Source organism: Ixodes scapularis, unplaced genomic scaffold (genome assembly GCF_016920785.2).
Source record: "Ixodes scapularis isolate PalLabHiFi unplaced genomic scaffold, ASM1692078v2 PGA_scaffold4__175_contigs__length_147842914, whole genome shotgun sequence".
Taxonomy (NCBI): domain Eukaryota; kingdom Metazoa; phylum Arthropoda; class Arachnida; order Ixodida; family Ixodidae; genus Ixodes; species Ixodes scapularis.
In genome coordinates, this window is record NW_024609879.1 from 116,972,603 (window position 1) to 116,992,577 (window position 19,975).

General features: G+C 50.0%; 1 protein-coding gene across 1 annotated transcript; it reads left to right on the forward strand.

Moving 5' to 3' along the window:
- Positions 1-394: 394 nt before the first annotated feature.
- LOC120851133 (sulfotransferase ssu-1-like) lies at positions 395-16,151 on the forward strand. The gene is made up of 2 exons (XM_040223705.2): positions 395-520; positions 15,354-16,151. The coding sequence occupies exons 1-2, from the start codon at positions 395-397 to the stop codon at positions 16,149-16,151; spliced, it is 924 nt and encodes a 307-aa protein (XP_040079639.2).
- Positions 16,152-19,975: the final 3,824 nt, after the last annotated feature.

Consider the following 19,975-nt stretch of genomic DNA (forward strand, 5'->3'; position numbering starts at 1 on the left):
TACTTTTCTGAAAAGTTTTGTACGGAAATGGGACTCATCTTTGCCCGTTTTTGGTAATTGTCGCTACTCCATGCATTCGAAACTCTGTCGGCCGCCCTTTTCCCAATAAAATGTTTAAAAAAAATCGCGTATAATTTTTTAACAAAAAATCACGGTTTGTCGTGAAATTGGCATCTGGTGCGGCGGACAGCTAGCGCTGCATTTCGTCCGAGAATGAGCGTTCGGCAACGCACTGTTTGTTTTTGCGGTAAAAACTACCTGTTATTTATTGATTTTTTTCCGGAAAGACGGGGGAGGCGGGCAGTTTTTCTGTACACAAATTGTTCTTATGTTGCTTTCTGTTTTCCACAGTTTCCCTCATTGAAGCTCAGGCGTCACAGCAACCAGCCCAGACATGACCACGTCGAGACGCGTCCCGGTAACCCAAGACATCGACGGCCAACCGATCAGCCTCAACTTCGTCCCCGCCCTTTACCGGCGAATTCCCACGTTTGAACCACAGGACGGCGATATCATCCAGGCGAGTTTCCTTTCGGCAGACACTCATATCTGCCTCTGTATATCACCTGGAAAAAAGTTGCTACTCCACATTTCAATCGCATTCATTGTAGACAAAAGTGCTATTTGGGTCTGTTTCATAGAGTTGCGAGAAGACTGTGGTGTATATAATTTTATATCTTCCAGCAAATGCAAAGCAGTGATGTCACTGGCGAGGATAGAAATGTCCTCGTTCAGAGACCACTCCAGCAAGTACGTAAATATTGTCACGGATGAAGGCGACAAGACGATAAATAAACGAGTAAAAATAAAGGTTTCATCGGCGAACTTCTGCCAGAAACAGAAGAAAGAACGAGCGTCGAGAAAGAAGCAGCGATTGCCAGCGGCGGCAGCAGCGAGGGATGGTGCGTCGGCTTCACAGCGGGCTATCGCACGAGTGAATCAGTCGTGAATGAACCGGCAATACCGCTCTCGGCTCCTCATCTCATAAGATCGGCTTCTCGAAGGTTAGGCCTAGATCGACTGTCCGGGAAGGAGTGAAGGCGAGACTGACTAGGCAAGGTCATTCTAGCGTTCTTATCTTTTACGCTAGGATTAAGAGTAAACACGAATTTTATAAGTGATAGTAGAAGCGTTCCTTCTCGTTCATGCAGGCGGCAATATCTGTTGATTTTTAATCTGCCAGATATCCTTATTCGTGACCATACCTCGGCAAACCTCACTCATGAGGGCCCTCACTCACCCTCACTCACCCTCATCTTCACATGTGAGGTGAGGGTGAGTGAGTTTCTGAACCAGGAAAATTCATGAGTGTGAGGGTGAGTGAGGGCCGTGAGGGCCGTGACGGCTGTGAGGGCGGTGAGGGCCGTGAGGGCGGTGAGGGCCGTGAGGGCCGTGAGGGCGGTGAGGGCCGTGAGGGCCGTGAGGGCCGTGAGGGTGGTGAGGGCCGTGAGGGCCGTGAGGGCGGTGAGGGCCGTGAGGGCCGTGAGGGCGGTGAGGGCCGTGAGGGCCGTGAGGGCCGTGAGGGTGGTGAGGGCCGTGAGGGCCGTGAGGGCGGTGAGGGCCGTGAGGGCCGTGAGGGTGGTGAGGGCCGTGAGGGCCGTGAGGGCCATGCAACTCGGAGCAATTCGAATGCGTTTGAAGCGGCTGCATCCAATCAGGGACGCAAAATTTTCACGTGATACCTCGTGCCGGTGATGATGACACCGAAAGACTTGGTTCTGGTTTTAAATGGATCGTTTTTTTTTTAAATAAACTGTTTCAGAAAGGTGCATTAGTATTCTTAACGAGATTGAAATGCATAAAAACACGTTTATAACGCGTAATTGTGTCTAAATAGTGCAAGAAAAATAAAATTTTTTGATGACGATGGCAAATTGCAGCAATTCGTTGCTGCGTGTGATCGCGGGCGGCCCGTGTTGCTGGTGTTGCGACGTAAAGTTTCTGGGCGAAATTGCCCCATCTGAAGCTGGCCTGAGTGGCGTGAGGGCCATCAGTGCGTGAGGGGCGTGAGGGGTGTGAGGGCCGCAAGGGCGGTGAGGCGCGTGAGGGCGGTGAGTGGCGTGAGGGCGGTGAGTGGCGTGAGGGCGGTGAGTGGCGTGAGGGCCGTGAGGGCGGTGAGGGCCGTGAGGGCGGTGAGGGCCGTGAGGGCGGTGAGGGCGGTGAGGGCGGTGAGGGCGGTGAGTGGCGTGAGGGCCGTGAGGGCGGCGAGGGCCGTGAGGGCGGTGAGGGCGGTGAGGGCGGTGAGTGGCGTGAGGGCCGTGAGGGCGGTGAGGCGCGTGAGGGCGGTGAGTGGCGTGAGGGCGGTGAGTGGCGTGAGGGCGGTGAGTGGCGTGAGGGCGGTGAGTGGCGTGAGGGCCGTGAGGGCGGTGAGAGCCGTGAGGGCGGTGAGGGCCGTGAGGGCGGTGAGGGCCGTGAGGGCGGTGAGGGCGGTGAGGGCGGTGAGGGCGGTGAGTGGCGTGAGGGCCGTGAGGGCGGTGAGGGCCGTGAGGGCCGTGAGGGCGGTAAGGGCGGTGAGGGCCGTGAGGGCGGTGAGGGCCGTGAGGGCGGTGAGTGGCGTGAGGGCCATGAGTGAGTGAGGCGCGTGAGGGCCGTGAGGGCGGTGAGGGCCGTGAGGGCCGTGAGGGCCGTGAGGGCCGTGAGGGCGGTGAGTGCGTGAAGGCCGTGAGGTTCAGTGAGGGTGAGTGAAGGGCTGAAGGTGAGTGTGACTGTGAGGGTGAGGGTGAGTGAGGGGCTGAAGGTGAGTGTAGCTGTGAGGGTGAGGGTGAGTGAGGGGCTTAGGTGAGTGTGGCTGTGAGGGTGAGGGTGAGTGAGGGCGACCTAAAATGCCGACCTCTGTTCGTGACCTAAATGTTGATTTACTAGGCCCTGCGCGTCATTGTTCCTTGATAATATTAAATTTTAAGGATCATTATGTCTTCGATGGAATTGATAGTATCACCCAACAGAACTACTTTATTTATATATTTATATAGCGTATATAATTTTAATTTTCCTAGAGGCGTTTTTTGGTTTCTATTCCTGATACTAAATACTAAAAATACACCTGCCAACCTGCTTTTTGTATCCAGAAAGAACCAAAAAACTCTACATTTTTTTTAATCATGCTGAGTGGGGAAACAGACGGACAGAACAGCACAAATTTCCATTTGGAAATTCGTGTTGTCAGCGCCTTGCTGTTTCCCTAATCTTATGGGTTACAAATATCAGTTATGAACGCCTCGCCTGAATCCTTGGACGAATTTCCATAAACTCAAAGAGCGTATTTAGAAGAAAAAATGATGAGCCATTTCCCTTTGTGAAGGTGGACGACCAGCGAAGCTGTTTAGCGCACGACACAGACGTGACACAGCATTTTGAACAAAGATATGCGGAAAACATTCATCGTCTTAATCGGTGATCATCGTGACGAACGACACGCACACACATGTCGTGGACTATCACCGCACCGAGGTGCCGGAGGAAACTAGACACGCGTGAAGGGACCGCCACCCGGCGGAAGAAAAGGAAACTAGGCACGCTAGCGGGGGGCTTGGAACGACGACAAAGAGAGGGCGGTGCGCTTCCCTTCTTCTCCTCGTTTCCTCCTCCTCTCCTCCTGCCCTTGAATTTGTTCATGGGTGTAGTGACTACAAGTCATGCCGTTATTTTCCCCGCTAAATTTAGCGGGAAAATTGACGTCACGTGACACAAAGTCGCGACGTCTTTTTTTCCCTAAATGTAGTGGGGAAACTGAATTGGTTTGAGGTCACATGACGTCAATTTGCCCGCCGAATGTAGCGGGAAACGTTCCCCGCCAAATTTATGGCTAGGGTCCCGTGGATTTTTCGCGTGCGGCAAAAGGAATGACGTCACGGTTTCGTGACGTCATGTGACGTCACTACTTTGTTTCACGTGACGTCAATTGTTTCGCTAAATTTAGAGGAAAACCCGAGTGTGTACGACCTTAAGGACGACTTCTAGGACGACCTCGAGGACGACACTTAGAGGACGACGCCTAAGACGACCTCGAGGAGCGTGCCTAGAGACAAGGGATCAGAACCTTACTCTCTAGATATGCCAAGGAAGGGTGACTCACGCTAGTTGGCCCCTTTTTTGTTTTTATTTATTCATACTTGCCACGACCAATGGAGCCTTTCCTGTCAACATCCACGGACGCATTTTTCCCCATATCCTAGCGCATAACAGCTTCGCTGCAAAATGTACTAAATTCAGCACTGTTCTCGAAGAAAGCTGTGTACTAAAATATACTCATGTATTTTTGTTATTTACACAAAAAAACAAACAAAATAAACTGCATCGCCGTGAGGCATTATTGCTGGGGGAGGGTTACATACGAAAATTTTTAGAACACAAAATACACACACACACACACACACACACACGCACACGCACACGCACACATACACACACGCAAAGCACTTTTCTATGGCGCAAATATAAAAGGAAAAAAAAATGAAGTTATGCAGACTGTCTATAAAAAAACATTACACAATTGAAGAATAAAAAAAAATTCCGCGAGCCTATTTTTCGGCAAACCATTCCATTCTTTGAGGGTTTTCGGAACGAAAAAAAAAAAGCAAAGGTGTCGGTACGGCAGGAGTGCGGTCTGATTTTTCGGGGGTGATTAAGAAAAATGTTTGGGAAGTATACTTCCAGTATATTTCTTCTTTGCTAATAAGCCACTCAACGTATCTACTTGAATTGTGTATTCATTCTACTTACCCCGATTCATAATCATGCACGTTTTGGCGCCGCTTAATGCTTTGACGCTGGAACATATAGTGCGTGGCTTTCTTTTTTTTGTTTTCGCCAAGGGTTACATATTTCGTACACTGATATGTGCGTACTATCCTACTCTTAATCCCCTCCCTCGTGATGTTGTGTTCCCGTGCCGTCATCGCAGCCTTTCTGTGACGCGACTGGTACCTTATATCCCATTTCAGCCCTAAGCTTACGGTGCAGGGGGAGCTACGCGGACTCTGAACCAATGAAACGCCACCATTGAATCGCCTGACCGCGCTCTTTGCGCGTGGGTATGGGCGGCGGCGTGATAACAGGACGAAACAGAAACGTATGACTGAACCGGCAATCACGAAGCTCCCGCCGCACTGTCAGTTTACGGGCGAACGGAGTGGAGTGGCTATCGGCTGTTGGAGCTTCCCTTATTCTGTTTGAGGCTACATTCTTACAGAAGGACTTTTACTCTATCTCCAAAATATACAGAGCCGAGACATGCGGGTCCTTATTTTACCGGTGGCTTTCACAGCAGGGTTGCGCACATGACTGTCTATTTGGTGCTCAAGACATGTGGCCTAAGAAGGACAGACATGTTAGTCTAATCAATACACTTTTTTTAAACGCCGCACCTGTGAACCATATATATATATATATATATATATATATGAATGAGTGAAGACTGACAAGTGCAGCCGTAGTAATATTGTAAACGATGAGGGGAGAAAGTAATTATGTATCTAAACGAACATATGCAGATGAATGAATCGTGCTTATTCCAATGAATCAATGTTTTCCGTACACGCCGAAAGCCAAAATAAACAGCGGAGCCAGGATTCGAGCTCTGGGCCTCCCAATGTCCGGTCGGGTGTGCTGACCACTACACCACTCCACCTTTGGCTTTATGGCGTTTCCTATCTGACTTATTAAGGCACAAATAACGAAATGTATCTGATCAGAGGTGTTCTGGAAGCACACGCCGCCGCGTGAAACGCGGTACGACGCTTGCTGGCACATAGAGTGGCTCTAGCTGGCACGTGGTACGTGCTAGAAATAGTGCAACCAACATCTGCTTCGCTGTCCTCGTGCAGCGCAGCAGAGGCAGGTTGCACTATTTCTCCACGAGGCGCCGCTCCGTCGGCGCCGAGAATAGGGTGCCTACATGTCTGTCTGTGTTAGGGTGAAGACATCCATTGTTGCCCTGAATGTGCCAGCGCGTGACACTCTCGCGCACTCGGTGCGTGATTTGGGCGGTAAAATGGCGTCTATGCATTAGCCAAAGCTATGCGCTCGAGCTGAGTGACACCGGATTGCGTGTACTTCAAGATGCATATAAGAAAAACATCGGGCGGAAAAATGGCTGAGATGTCACCACTCAAGCAGAAGCGCGCGTGTGTATGAACGCACTCTAGCCGAGAAGCACTCCGATAGCAAGCCGAAACTTCAAAGCTCGTCGACGCTATGCGGTCTTTCAGAAAGGAGTAAAATGCAGCGTGTGCCTTCTATTGCACTCCAATTTTGCATTTTGTGCTTTTTCATGATGCTCAGCAAGTTTGCAAATGAAACCATGCCAAAACGACACAAGCCGTTTTTTGGTGCGATGCGTATTTTCGCAATATCGAATTTCTCCACCTTTCGTGAAACACTCTACATATACAAGGTGTTTTACGAAAAGTGGACAAATTCAATATTGCAAAAACTACACGTCTCAACAAAGGAAGGCTTGATCGTTTTGGTCTTGGGCCGGGGCCCATTTAGCAAATATTATTAAAGTTCGGGAGAATTGATGTGTTATTTGTTTTCGCGTAATTAACTTTTTTAATATTGTGTTTAAGGACATTGTTTCAATTACAAAATTGCTGAGCATCATCGAAAAACACTGAGTCAATAAATGGTAGAACGATAGAACACGCACGCGCAGCATTTTATGGCTTTCTGAAAAACCACAGAACTTCGACGGGTTTCTAAGTTTTGGTATGCACGTAGAAAAATGTTTGAACAGCAGTAAAGGATTTAATACACGACGTTTCGGGAAGAGACTTCCCTTCTTCAAGTGTGCAGAAAATACAGTTGCAAAGCGCTTTTAGAGAGACCAGAGGAGAGGAGGAACATTGGAAAAAGCGAAAGAAAAAAGTCATATATAATAGTACAAGTAAAAACACTTGAGCACGAAAAAACAACATTCCAACAAAACACACACACACACACAAACACACACAAAAAAAAGAGAGATGTGGTAGTTTTAAGGGGAACACGGTCGCGGCTCTCGTTAGCGGAGCCAAGAAAATATATCACAGGCAACGGCCTCCGTCACGTTAGAGTTAGAGGTCCAGATCCAGAAAAATAACAACATACAGGGGTCAAGTCGAGTGAGCCTAAGCCAGTATAACGGCGAAGCAAACGGACACCAGAAATGTCACACGTGGGTGGCACCGCTCAACAGGATACCGAGAAATACTTCTTAAAACGCCTCCCAACTCGACCTCCCTCCTTCCCGCAAAAAAAAAAAAAAAAAAGGAGGGAAGTTAGCGGGTGACGTCCCCCATCCCAATGTCTCTAGATCTCCCCTCAAGGAGCTCTAGCTCTCCCCCGCTCTCCTCTGCGATGAGGGAGGTGGTTTGCCTGTAGTAAACTAAAAACTAAAGACCTACAACAGCCTATATAAGTTTCCTTTTGAAATGTTCATACCAAGCGGGGTTAGGGTTTTAAATTTAGATATATAAAAGGACTCCTTATTTTTGCGCGTAATATCATTTTTGAAATTGCTTTCCACGATGATAATTTTTAGGTGCGTATGAATGTCGTGGCCGTCGGAGTCAAAGTGTTTAGCTACTGGTGTTTGTCCTTTATTTACAATGTCAGACTTCTGGCCATAAAATCGCTCTTTCATAGAATTTTTAGTTTCTCCTTCGTATGCAATTGGAGTGCTTCTCGGCAGCGACGGCACCGTTCCCCATGAAGAAAGCGTGCAACCAACCTTTGCTGCGCTGTCCCTACTCAACGCAGCAGCGGCTGGTTGCACTATTCCTCCACGGGGCGCGGTGCCGTCATGGCCGAGAAGCGCTCCGATTGCAAACTGAAACTTAAAAACCCGCCGAAGGGATCTGCGGTTTTTCAGAGAGCCTTAAAATGCCGTGCGTGCCTTCTATCGTCCTGCCATTTTTTTAGTTACTGTTTTTCGATGATGCTCAGCAAGTTTCTAATTGAAACCAAGCCCTTAAAGGGCAACTCCGCTTTTTTTCCAGTAGTGCAAAACTATACAGTACTCTTTGATATCATCTACAAAACCCCCATAGCAAATATTACGACGGAATTCCGCCTAGAAGTTCATTAAAATCGCTGTCAAAGTTTGACAAGCACGAATCCGCTGGTTTTGGATGAGACGTGCGGGCCAGACAACACTGCCCGGCTGCATTTCCGCTTCCTCCAAATTCCTTCCCCCGGCACGTCCGCGACGTCATCAAACATGTACAGCTTCACGGGTGGCGCCAGCTCCGTGAAAGACGTGAGTGACGCGCTCGGCCGGCCCGGCGCTCGACTATTGATACTACTGATAAGCCGATCGCCTCGTTGAGCGCTGCTTGTGTTACATCCCATACTTTTGAACACCAAGTAAAAGGAGGAGAGGGAAGCTGCTTTTGTAAGAATTTTGAGTGACAGGTTAATCTTCTATAATCTTCTGGGAGGAGAATAGCGACGCCTGTGCTAATCCAGGAGGCACAAAGGAGGATCCTGATAAGAGGGGAGCTCCTTCTTCCCTTGTATATCACGTGGGTGTACATGCTTAGTGATGCCGAATGTACAATGTTGTCCGGCTTTGCCACCGTTTCGGTTTCGGTTTGTAATCATGGCTAGAGTAAAATTACACGAAAAATATTTTATTTTTCGCGAAACAAAGGATTGGGGATTGTTTTTGAGTGCTTCAAAAAGCAAAATCGGCCACTATCTCAAAATTTTTGAAATTAAGCGGAGTTGCCCTTTAAACACAATATTAAAAAGTTAATTACGCAATTTTAATCAATAATCTAATTATCCCGCACTTTAATAATTTTCCTGAGTAGGCCCCTGGCCCAGAACCAAAACGACACAAGCCTTGCTTTGTTGAGACACGTAGTTCACGCAATACCGAGTTTGTCCACTTTTCGCGAATCACCCTGTGCATATTGCCGCGCGCGCAGCTGGCCAAGTAGGCAGCGAGCGCGTGGCCTAACGGTTATCGCGCTTGCTTTCCACGCTGAAAGCCAGGGTTCGATTCCTGGCCGCGGAGGCACAATTTTGTTGACTCTGTAAAGTAATGTTCTGGTAAATTCGAGAACCATGTTGGGGGGCTTGTTCGAGGTCAGAATGTTCTACATGTCGAACCTTGTACGCCGATTATTCCAGAAGCCCACACGTTCAACTCTGCTGCTACGCCGACTTCGACGCCCGCGACGCTCTGTTATTATCTTTTGTAGCCCTTTTATTTTTGGCACAAGTTCGCCACATTAAACGTTTATTTATTCCTGTTTATTTCTTGTTAATTGGTCACCACCCGTGACATTTCGGTGGGGTGCGGGGTACCGCATGCCCGTGCAGCGTTCCCCTCCCAGGGCCCGCAGTGCAAGCCCGATTCCAAGCCCGGTGAGAAGACCACTCAACGCGGAACCTGAAGCTCGGACCAGTCGCCACACCCAAGATCTACACCCGGAATACGGACTTCTGCCACCTAGGACCAAGCCGCCAACGAGGCCGACGATGGACGACCAGCAATCGCAGTCCCCGAGCGCTGCCGCCGTCATCTACCTGCCTGTTGCCCAGCGAACCCCGACGACCTTCCATGGCGAGACCCACGAAGACGTAGAGGATTGGCTTCTGCACTACGAACGTGTGGCACGCCATAATGGATGGACCACTGAGCAGCGCCTCCAAAACCTCTACTTCTTTTTGGAGGGTACCGCGAGGCAGTGGTTCGAGAACCACGAGGCGTCGGTTACGTTGTGGAACACCTGTATCGCTGGCCTGAGGGAGACATTCACGAACCAGACACGACGACAGCGAGCGGAAGACCTCCTTCAAGTACGAACTCAAGGGCCCAACGAAACAGTTACCAGCTTCGTTGAAGACGTCCTCCACCTGAGCAGCCGCGCCGACCCTCAGTCCACCGAGGAGAAGAAGCTGCACGTCCTGATGAGAGGAGTGAGGAGTGACATCTTCGGTGGCGTTTTTCGCAACCCACCAACTACTGCCGATGAATTCGTCGCCGAGGCAACTAAAATCGAGCGGGCCCTGTCAATCCGAGCCACCCACTACAACCGACTCGCCGGCACGCCTGCTGCTTCGACGCTGATGTATTCCCGATTCGACGAGGGCGGCATCAGCGCTGACAATCTTTGTGCAATTGTCCGCGACATTGTCCGGGAAGAGCTCAGGAAGCTGCTGCCTGCTGCCAACCAGCCGGCTTCGTTGTCTATAGCCGAAGTGGTACGCGAAGTTCAGCGGGCAATTCAACCGGAGACTCCTTCCAGCGTGGCCGCAGCCGATGAGCCGACAGTGACCTACGCCGCAGTGGCCCGACGACCGCCGCCAACTGCTCAACATTACCCGGTGGCGCCACGACGAGACCCGCCAACGCAGGCGTACCCCCGACGCAACGACGAAGTGCGTCAGTACGGCCGCCGAGAACATCCGGCGCCAAGGAAAACCGACGTGTGGAGGACAGCGGATCGACGACCAATCTGCTACCACTGTGGGGAGGCCGACCATATCTACCGCCGTTGTCTTAACCGGCAAATGGGCCCGCGTGGGTTCCACACGAACGGCCCACGTCCGAGGTACGGCGAACGCCCTCGCGACATCGAGGAGTACCTACGACGCTCGCCCTCCCCAGTGTCGTCTCTCCGCCGTGAAGCCCGCTCCCCATCGCCACGACGTTCAGCGTCCCCAGTGTCACGACCCCGCCGAAAAAGCGTGTCTCCCCTGCGTCGCAGGGAAAACTAAGTGCGGCAGCGCCTGGAGGTGGCATTGCCGAAGACGGCCGTAGTAAAGAGCATCCAAGAACAACGGAGCGCTCCCACTCTCTCGACGTTACGTATCAGAACGACGTCCCTGCATCGGTGTCCAACAACCTTAACGTTATAATCGACGGCCACGACGCATCGGCACTTGTGGACACCGGAGCAGACCACTCAGTCTTGAGTGGGAGGCTCTCTCGCCGCCTGCGAAAAGTCATGACGCCGTGGGATGGACCCCAAATACGAACCGCCGGAGGACATCTCATCACGCCAGTCGGGAGATGCACTGCTCGCGTCGAGATCCCACGGTGAAACGTGCCCTGTGAAATTCGTCGTTCTGCAAGACTCTTCCAGGGACGTTATCCTCGGAGTGGACTTTCTCTGCGAGTATGGCGCCGTCATCGACCTCGGGGCAAACCAGTTGACGTTGCGAAAACCTGTTTTACCGCCAATGCAGACCAACAACGTCAACCGCGATCCGAGTTATCGCCGACCATGTGAACCTACCGCCGCGGTCGAGTGTTTTTGTCACCGTTATAACCGACGCAGCCATGCACGGTGAAGCTCTTCTAGAAGGCAGCGTCCAACTGCTCCTCGAAAAAGGAATTGGTGTCGCAAGAGGCGTAACGGATCTCCAAGAAAGACGTACAACTGTTCTTGTGACGAACTTTCGAGAGGAGCCGCAGCACCTAACGAAGGGTACCAACCTGGGCCACGTCGAGGAACTTCAGGCGCCAGCCGTGGTCACCGCAATCTCCGAGGAGACCTCGTCGCCACAGCAGAAGAGCATGACGTCGCCGCCGCTCGACATTGACCCCGAGCTCCCAGCTACGAAGCGCCGGCAACTGGTTGATCTCCTTGCCGAATACAGTGACTGTTTTGCCACGACATCGAAGATTCGCCAAACACCAATGGCGAAACATCGCATTGTTACTGACGACGACGCACTTCCTGTCCACCAGTCGCCGTATCCAGTCTTTTTAAAGGAAAGGAAAGTGATTCAAGATCAAGTCCAGGAGATGCTCGACGATGACATCATTCAACCCTCAAGAAGCCCATGGGCGTCCCCAGTCGTCCTTGTAAAGAAGAAGGACGGAACCCTGCGGTTCTGCGTGGACTATCGTCGACTGAACGCTGTGACGAAGAAGGACGTCTCTCCGCTCCCCCGCATCGACGATACGTTAGACCGACTGCGCCACTCCCGATATTTTTCGTCGATGGACCTGAAGAGTGGCTACTGGCCGATTGAAGTCGACGAACGTGACCGGGAGAAAACTGCCTTCGTCACTCCCGACGGACTGTACGAATTCAAAGTGACGCCGTTCGGACTTTGTACAGCACCAGCCACCTTCCAGCGCGGGACACCGTGCTGGCAGGTCTGAAATGGCAGAGATGCCTCGTCTAGCTGGACGATGTCGTGGTATTCTCACGAGATTTCGACGAACACCTCAGACGACTTCGAGCCGTGCTTCAAGCCATCAAGACCGCCGGCCTGTCACTCAAGCCAACAAAGTGTCGGTTCGCCTATGGGGAAATAAAGTTCCTTGGCCACGTCGTGAACAACAAGGGTGTTCTACCTGACCCCGGGAAGACCTGCGCCGTAGCTGCATTTACGCCGCCGTCTGACAAGAAGGCCATGAGAAGATTTCTCGGACTCTGTACCTACTACAGGCGCTTTATTCGAGACTTCGCCAAGCTATCCGCACCGCTGACACACCTCACGAAGGACGCCGTAAAGTTCGAGTGGACAGAAGAACACCAGAGGTCATTCGACGAGCTCAAACGAAGACTCCAGACGCCCCCGATTCTTGGCCATTTCGACCAGTTTGCTGAAACCGAGATCCACACCGACGCCAGTAACACCGGACTGAGTGCGGTACTAGTCCAAGTGCTGGACGGAGCAGAGCGGGTTATCGCATACGCAAGTCGGACGCTGTCTAACGCGGAGAGGAACTATTCAACGACTGAAAAGAGTGCCTCGCTGTCGTATGAGCAATAACAAAGTTTCGCCCATATTTGTATGGAAGTTCTTTTCACGTGGTCACAGACCACCACTCGCTCTGCTGGCTGGCGAATCTGAAGGACCCCTCCGGACGTCTCGCTCGGTGGAGCCTACGCCTGCAGGAGTTCGACATGACCGTGGTGTACAAGTCCCGCCTGAAGCACCATGACGCCGCCTGCCTGTCAAGGGCCCCAGTCGAGGCCGGCCCTGCCTGCACCAAAGAGGACGACGATGAGTGTTTCCTCGGCGCTCTGGATGTCAGCGACATGGCAGCACTCCAACGAGACGACCTTGAGCTGCGAGCACTCATCGAGCACCTAGAGGGACAATGAAGCGCCGTTCCCTGCGGTTCTGTATGAACACTGCCAACCTTCTCCATCCGACAAGGCGTGCTGTACAAGGAGAACTTCAGCGACAACAACACGGCGTGGCAGTTGGTGATCCCTTCCAGTCATCGAGAAGAAATTTTTCAGGCCTGCCACGATGACCCGACGGCGGGACACCTTGGTTACCGCAGGACTCTTGCAAGGATACGCGAAAAGTACTACTGGCCCAAGCTTGCCAAGACAGTACACCGCTACACCCGATCTTGCCACGAGTGTCAACGACGTAAGAAGTCAACGACGAGACCGGCAGGACTTCTTCAGCCTATTGCGCCGCCATCTGCCCCATTCCAGCAAATCGGTATGGATTTACTCGGACCTTTCCCACCGTCGACGCAAGGAAACCGATGGATAATCGTCGCAACCGATTATCTCACGCGGTACGCCGAGACAAAAGCTCTTCCATCAGGAACGGCTGTTGAAGTCGCCAAGTTTCTCATCGAGTCCACCGTCCTCCGGCACGGCGCTCCCAAAGTCCTGATCTCAGACCGTGGATCATCATTCGTGGCTCAGCTGACGCAAGAAGTCCTTCGTCTCAGCCACACCAGCCATCGTCGCACCACCGGAGTACCACCCGCAGACCAACCAAAATGTCACGGGTGGTGACCAATTAACGAGAAATAAACAGGAAGAAATAAACGTTTAATGTGGCGAACTTGTGCCAAAAATAAAAGGATACAAACGATAACAACGGAGCGTCGCGGGCGTCGAAGTCAGCGTAGCAGCAGAGTCGAACGCTGGGGCGAGACTGAATCCAGATCGCCACGCGGAGCCCCTTATGTACACGTGTGAGCTTCTGGAATAATCGGCGTAGAGGGTTCGGCGTGTAGAACATTCTGACCTCGGACAAGCCCAACATGGTTCTCGAATTTACCAGAACATTACTTTTCAGAGTCAACAAAAATGTGCCTCCGCGGCCAGGAATCGAACCCTGGCTTTCAGCGTGGAAAGCAAGCGCGATAACCGTTAGGCCACGCGCGAGCTGCCTGCTTGGCCAACTGCGCGCGCGGCAATATGAATATACAGGGGGTTTTCTTTAAGCTTTATGGATTTGTTTTAAGAAAAGCTCTGAAAGCTACACTTGTGCTGTTTGTACAAGGGAGTTATACGGCCGGGGACATTGTATATGGTTCTAATTGTAACGAGCAGTCGGCTAGTTAAGTAAAAATTGTTAATTAACTTTTTAATTCGTAAAATCAGTCAGATGGTTACAATTAGAAACTTGCGGAGCTTCTTCAAAAACCCCTAAATCAGTGATTTTGAGAAAGACTGAGGGCGTGAAAAGCGCAGTAGTGCGCTAAAGCCACCACTAGTTGAGCAGATGCAAGGCTGGAGCTCTCATAGGAGGTGGAACAATTGCGCGGGCGCTTCACTGCAACCGCTAGCCTTGTACCTGCTCCACGAGTGGTACCTTTAGTGCACTACTATGCTTCTCACGCGCTCAAAGTCTATCTGAAAATTACTGATTTAGTGGTTTCGGATCACGCTCATCAAGTTTCTAATTGGAACCCTACGTCTATTTTCATGTTTTTAAAAAGTTAACTTACAAACTTTACTTACAAACTAAGCAAGCAGATCATTACAATGAGCCACCTATTTTATGTCCCCCCGGCCCTATAACTCACCTGCACAAACTGGGTAAGTGTAGCTTTCACAAGTTTTTTTTTTTTAAACAAGCCTGTAAAGCTAGAAAAAAAAATACATATACATATTTACATATATATATATATATATCTCCTCGCGGATGAGGGACCTAAACTGGAATTCATTCGATACAACAAACATTCTAACGTAAAATAAGCTGGCAGGATTTTATTTTTTAGCGTGCCACTTGTATATTAAAATATATATATCTGGTTCTTCGCTGATAAGGAACCTGCACTGGTATTTATTTGATACAACCAACAATCTAACTAAGAATGACTTAACGGTCTTATTTATTGCACTTAAAACAAATAAAAGGAAAAAAAGCCTGTAAAATGAGATGGAGATTGAGATACAGGACTAGTAAGAGCGCTTGACCCCTCTTCTTTCTTTCTGTAGTCCTTGTATTTTTATGCTTGAGTTTATTTTGACAATCGAATTATTAAACCATGATTTACATGCTCACCTCTGAATGATCAACTCGTAGAGTCATTGTTGGTGACTCCAGGTTTTTTGTTTTGTCTTCTAGTTTACGTTTTTCATGAACATTTTGATCAACCTCGTCTTTTTATTCATTTTGTTTTTCTTTTGTGAATGCAGGTAACGTACCCCCGATCCGGGACACACTGGGTGCAACAGATTATTCAGCTGATCTTGTCCAAAGGAGAATCGGTCAAATCCTTCAATGAATTCCTGGAGAAGGCGCCTTTCCTCGAAGTCCAAGAAGTCAAGACGACCGCATCCCCCAGACTCCTCCGGACCCATTCCTCCATGAGCAAACTTCGCCTTAGCGAAAAGGCCAAGTACATTTACGTCGCACGCAACCCCTGGGATTGCTGCGTGTCTTGCTACCATTTCATACGAGGAACTCCCTCAACCGAATTCGCGAATGGAACATTTGATGATTTTCTGGACGCGTTTCTCAACGCGCGGGTGGGGTTCGGCGACTACTTTGAGCACGTACTCTCGGGTTATAACCACAGAGGAGACTCAAACGTATTCTTTGTCACGTACGAGGAACTCCAGACGACCAAAAAGGATGTCGTGCTGCGGTTGGCCGAGTTCCTAGGGGAGCATCACAGGAAAGAGCTCGAACAAAACGAAGTTCTTCAGCAAGTTCTGGAGAAGAGCACCGTGGATTTTATGAAGAATATTATGAAGATGAACGTCAAGCAGGTGCTCAACGTTTTTAAGAAGAACTCGCCGTACCTGCAGCTTGCGCGAGTCATCAGCAACCAGGAGTCTAATCAGTCGACCGACATTCAGATCCTCCGCAAGGGAGTGGTAGGCGATTGGAAGCAACATTTCACTCGTGAAAACTTCGAGAAAATGCAGACTGCCATCATGGATCGAACCAAGGGTTCGGATATCATGAATCTGTGGAAATATGACTGGTGATTTCTATAATTCATGCAACCTACCGCTTAAACATATTCAGTTCTCGAATTGTACGAACATGAAGCAAGACCGTATCATTTATTATATATTACACATAACCAAACAATAATTCATTTTGACGCTAAGGATGCGAAAATGAGCCTCGTTTCTGCAGGGTAGGATATTGAAGAGTGTAAATTTTTTTTCTAAAGATAGGCGTCCTACTGATGATGCTGAAAAACCAGATTCATGCACAAATTAAAAGGCGAATAAATTGATAATCAATCTCCAGAATGTTCTTGAAAATGTGTACTTTTTACTTCTTTAAAAAATTATCAAGTCGCACCAGGAGTTTAATGATATGCAGCCTGTCTAAGCTTAAAGAGATACTGAGCCGAAATTTGTATTTAGCAAAATAAGGCTGCGGAAACGCAACGATACGTAACGAACTCTAGAACATCACTCATACGTCGATATCTCAAACGGATGGCCGGGCTTTTGGCAAAGAAAGGCGCGATCAAGCGATGGCTATGACGTCACAATCTTCCTGGAGCATTTGAGAATGAGGGTATGCAGCCTCCCTTCTCTGCTCCTCACTTCGGTTCACCAACTCTACGGGACGAAGCTAAGAGGAAAGGGAATGAGAATCGTGACGTGACTTGTCTCCTCGGCCTCGTCGGCGGTTTTCAATCCCGCATTTCCTTTCCGAAAATGCGGCGATCCGTATTTTTGTCGCTGTATGAACGATGTTTTTGGGCTTTGCAGCGTCCCGCCTATCAGTACAGCCTTGTTTTATGAGCTCGAAATTTCGGTTCAGTATCCCTTTAACATGGTCAACCACTTTTACTTTATTTTTATTCGACAAATACGCTTTTTTAAATTTTTAAGTATACGTTAAGCTGCACCATTTGGACGGCTGACTTAAATCCATTAAGGCAGCCATTTTCTGTTTTTCTCTAGCTAGAACAAGGCGTATATGGCGCAACCCGATATCTTGAGTTTAAATAAGCAGTGACAAGCCAACAACGTAGAAAACGCTCCGCCTTTGAGCGCTATGTTCCAGCTTCAGGTGAATTCGTTGTCTAGGAAATGGGGCATCGTCTGCTTCAAGAAATCGGCTGTAGGCGAGAGGGAGGGGGCGAAGCCCGCTGCCGATCTAGAGCCGTTTACACTGGGAGAGCCCGGCAATTCTTTGCAGATACCCACAGTCCAGCAACCATTGCTGGGAGTCTTGCGACATTAAAATAGTATACATTCTCCGCCAACTTGTGTTGCGTAGTCACACACATAGGGTGGGCTAGACGAGGGGCCTAGACAATCGCGCGGGCAAGGCCGGTCCGGCGATCCTGCCTACACAGAGGAGTGTGTGCAATGAGAGTGCGCTGTACCAGCGCCACGTTGCACTCTGATAGGCCTGTTTCTCTGTCGGCCAAGGGGCGCTATGGCATCCACGTGACGCGACAAAATGAGAGACGGCTTCACTAGCGTCCGTGGGGCGCGACTGTTTCATGCTGGCGTGAAGCGGCGTACCTGTATCATGTACTTTCGATTCCGACTGTCTACATTTTGTGTTTTCCACCAACGAAAATCTCCGTGAGGTAGTCTCTAGTCCGCCACACGAATTCCTTCCTGGAAGTCTGTGGGTACATAAAGCACAGAAGCAGCAGTAAGGGGGGGTACGAATGTGAGCTCAACCAGCTGGCTCAGGACGCAGAACTCTTCCGAGGGGTATCGGCGGGGGGAAAGAAGGGGGGGGGGGGGGAGCTTGGCAAGCAGCGAAGCCCAGGCAAGGCAAGTGATACACATTATTATATATACTATAGTCTGCGATAAGCAACACTGTTCACCTTCTGAAGTGTCTTAATTGAAACTAAAGGGAAAAAGAGGAAACTCGTTAATTTGATCATGCGACAAAGACCAATACCAGCAAGAAGACAAGGCCCGTGCATGACGTCATCGTTTGTGGATCAACGACCTGCCCCAAGCGGCAAGCACCTAGAGGCTTCACGAGAGCATGGCCTCGTCACAACTACGTCGCATTCACTGGCAACCATAGCTATGAGCGAACTGCTGAGCGCGAGCTGGCAGCGAGCTTACACAGTTCATTTGTAACCTCCATGCGACACCATTAAGATTTCCGGTCGGTGCAGCCTATGAATGTGAGCTCGTTCAGAACATGCACCCTAAACAGCGCCCTCATATATGGCGTCCAGTGCCAGCCTGTACATAGCGCGTTTTCGGTTTTTGGTTTTGTTCTAGGCATGACACCACTGTTGTAAATAAATGTTTCTAACCAGCGTCCAGCGTCCCGCCAAAGGCTTTGCAGCCCTTCGCACAGCAGTAAAGCAATTTTACTCGTGCATTGTGCACTCCACGTGAAGGTCTAACTTCATAGCCTGCTATAGGGAGTATTCACTGGCGGCCATGTCCGTGTGCGCTCCTGCTGAGCGCGTGCTGACGGCGAGCTTCCGCAGTCCTTTTGGAGCGTGCATTTAGCACCATCAAGGTTGCCGGTCTTAGCAGGCTATTAATGTGAGCTCGTTCTGAGCATGCGCTCTAAACATCGCCCTCAAATATGGCGTCCAGTGAATACCTAATATAGCAATAGACACTCGGCGTGAGTGCATATTTCCTTATGTGTGAAAGCTTGTACTGCAGAGCCCAAGGATCCTGGGTTCACTTCCCGCCCCCGCCCGTTTCGATCAGAATGAACATTGTACCGGCGTGCGGTCGTGTATCACTACTGCGTGGTGCACGTTAAAGACCCCAGGCTCCCGGTTGTACTGCACTGGCTAAATTGCTCATCTACAGCGAGTGACTCGTCGCAACTTTGAAATGACTGAACAACTACAGGCTGTATAAATATCCACATAACCCCGAGTATTGCTTCATTGTGTGCTACAAAAACCGCTGAAGCACTGCAGGCGATGTCGCAGACGATGTAACGGACGATGGTGCTCATCCGGGCTTCCTAGAGGGCGCTGAGGGTACGTACTAGTAATGACGCTTCGAGGAAGAAACGCGTAGACATTGTGTTCTAGGGGCTATTGCAAAGATTAAGGCCACTAAATACGTTAGGCTTCAGAGTAAGGGCACTCACCAATCTTCTGGTTTAATATAGTAATTGTCAGTTATCAGAAGCATTATCTGAAATCACAGGAAACGCTTTTCCGTCCTCCAGAAATGTTGAAACAGTTTACGACAGAGCAAAGCAATATTACATAAGCTTCCTAACACCGAATCTAATGATGAAGTCGCAGTTTTGATCATGTCGATCGGATGCTGCGTCTGCTCTGTACAAGCACCAAGATGGCGGCACCCACAACAATATCGGGGAACAGCATGCTGATACTCTAAGCGTAGCTCATTTAGTGGCTTTAACGAAGACCGTGCAGGGAGGTCATAATGTGCGCCGCGCGCCCCATGGTGAGTGCGAGACACCGTATTCTGTTCACACGTAAGCTGAGACTACAGCCAAAGCTGCATGCGCGACCTGGCCCGCGCTCCTGGCGTTGAGACGTGCATTTCTAGAGCGAGTTCTCGTTCGGAGAAAAAACTCTTCAAAATGGTGACCTCAAGCTCTCCACATTCATTGTGTTTTGTAATTTTTTTTAATTTTTATTGTGCACCGCAGGTAAGGGCGATACCAAGCGAACGAGTACTCCTGCGCGATACGAGGCAACAGCGAGGTCAGCGGTCAGACTGTACGACGTCCCGCCGCTCTCGCCGACACGTTCTACCGTAGCCGTGACCGGAGCCTAATCCTTCCAGGGATACTCACCGGACCAGGTTCGAGTTTCGCTGGGACTAGATCATTACGCATAAAAAATAGGATTCCGCGTTTT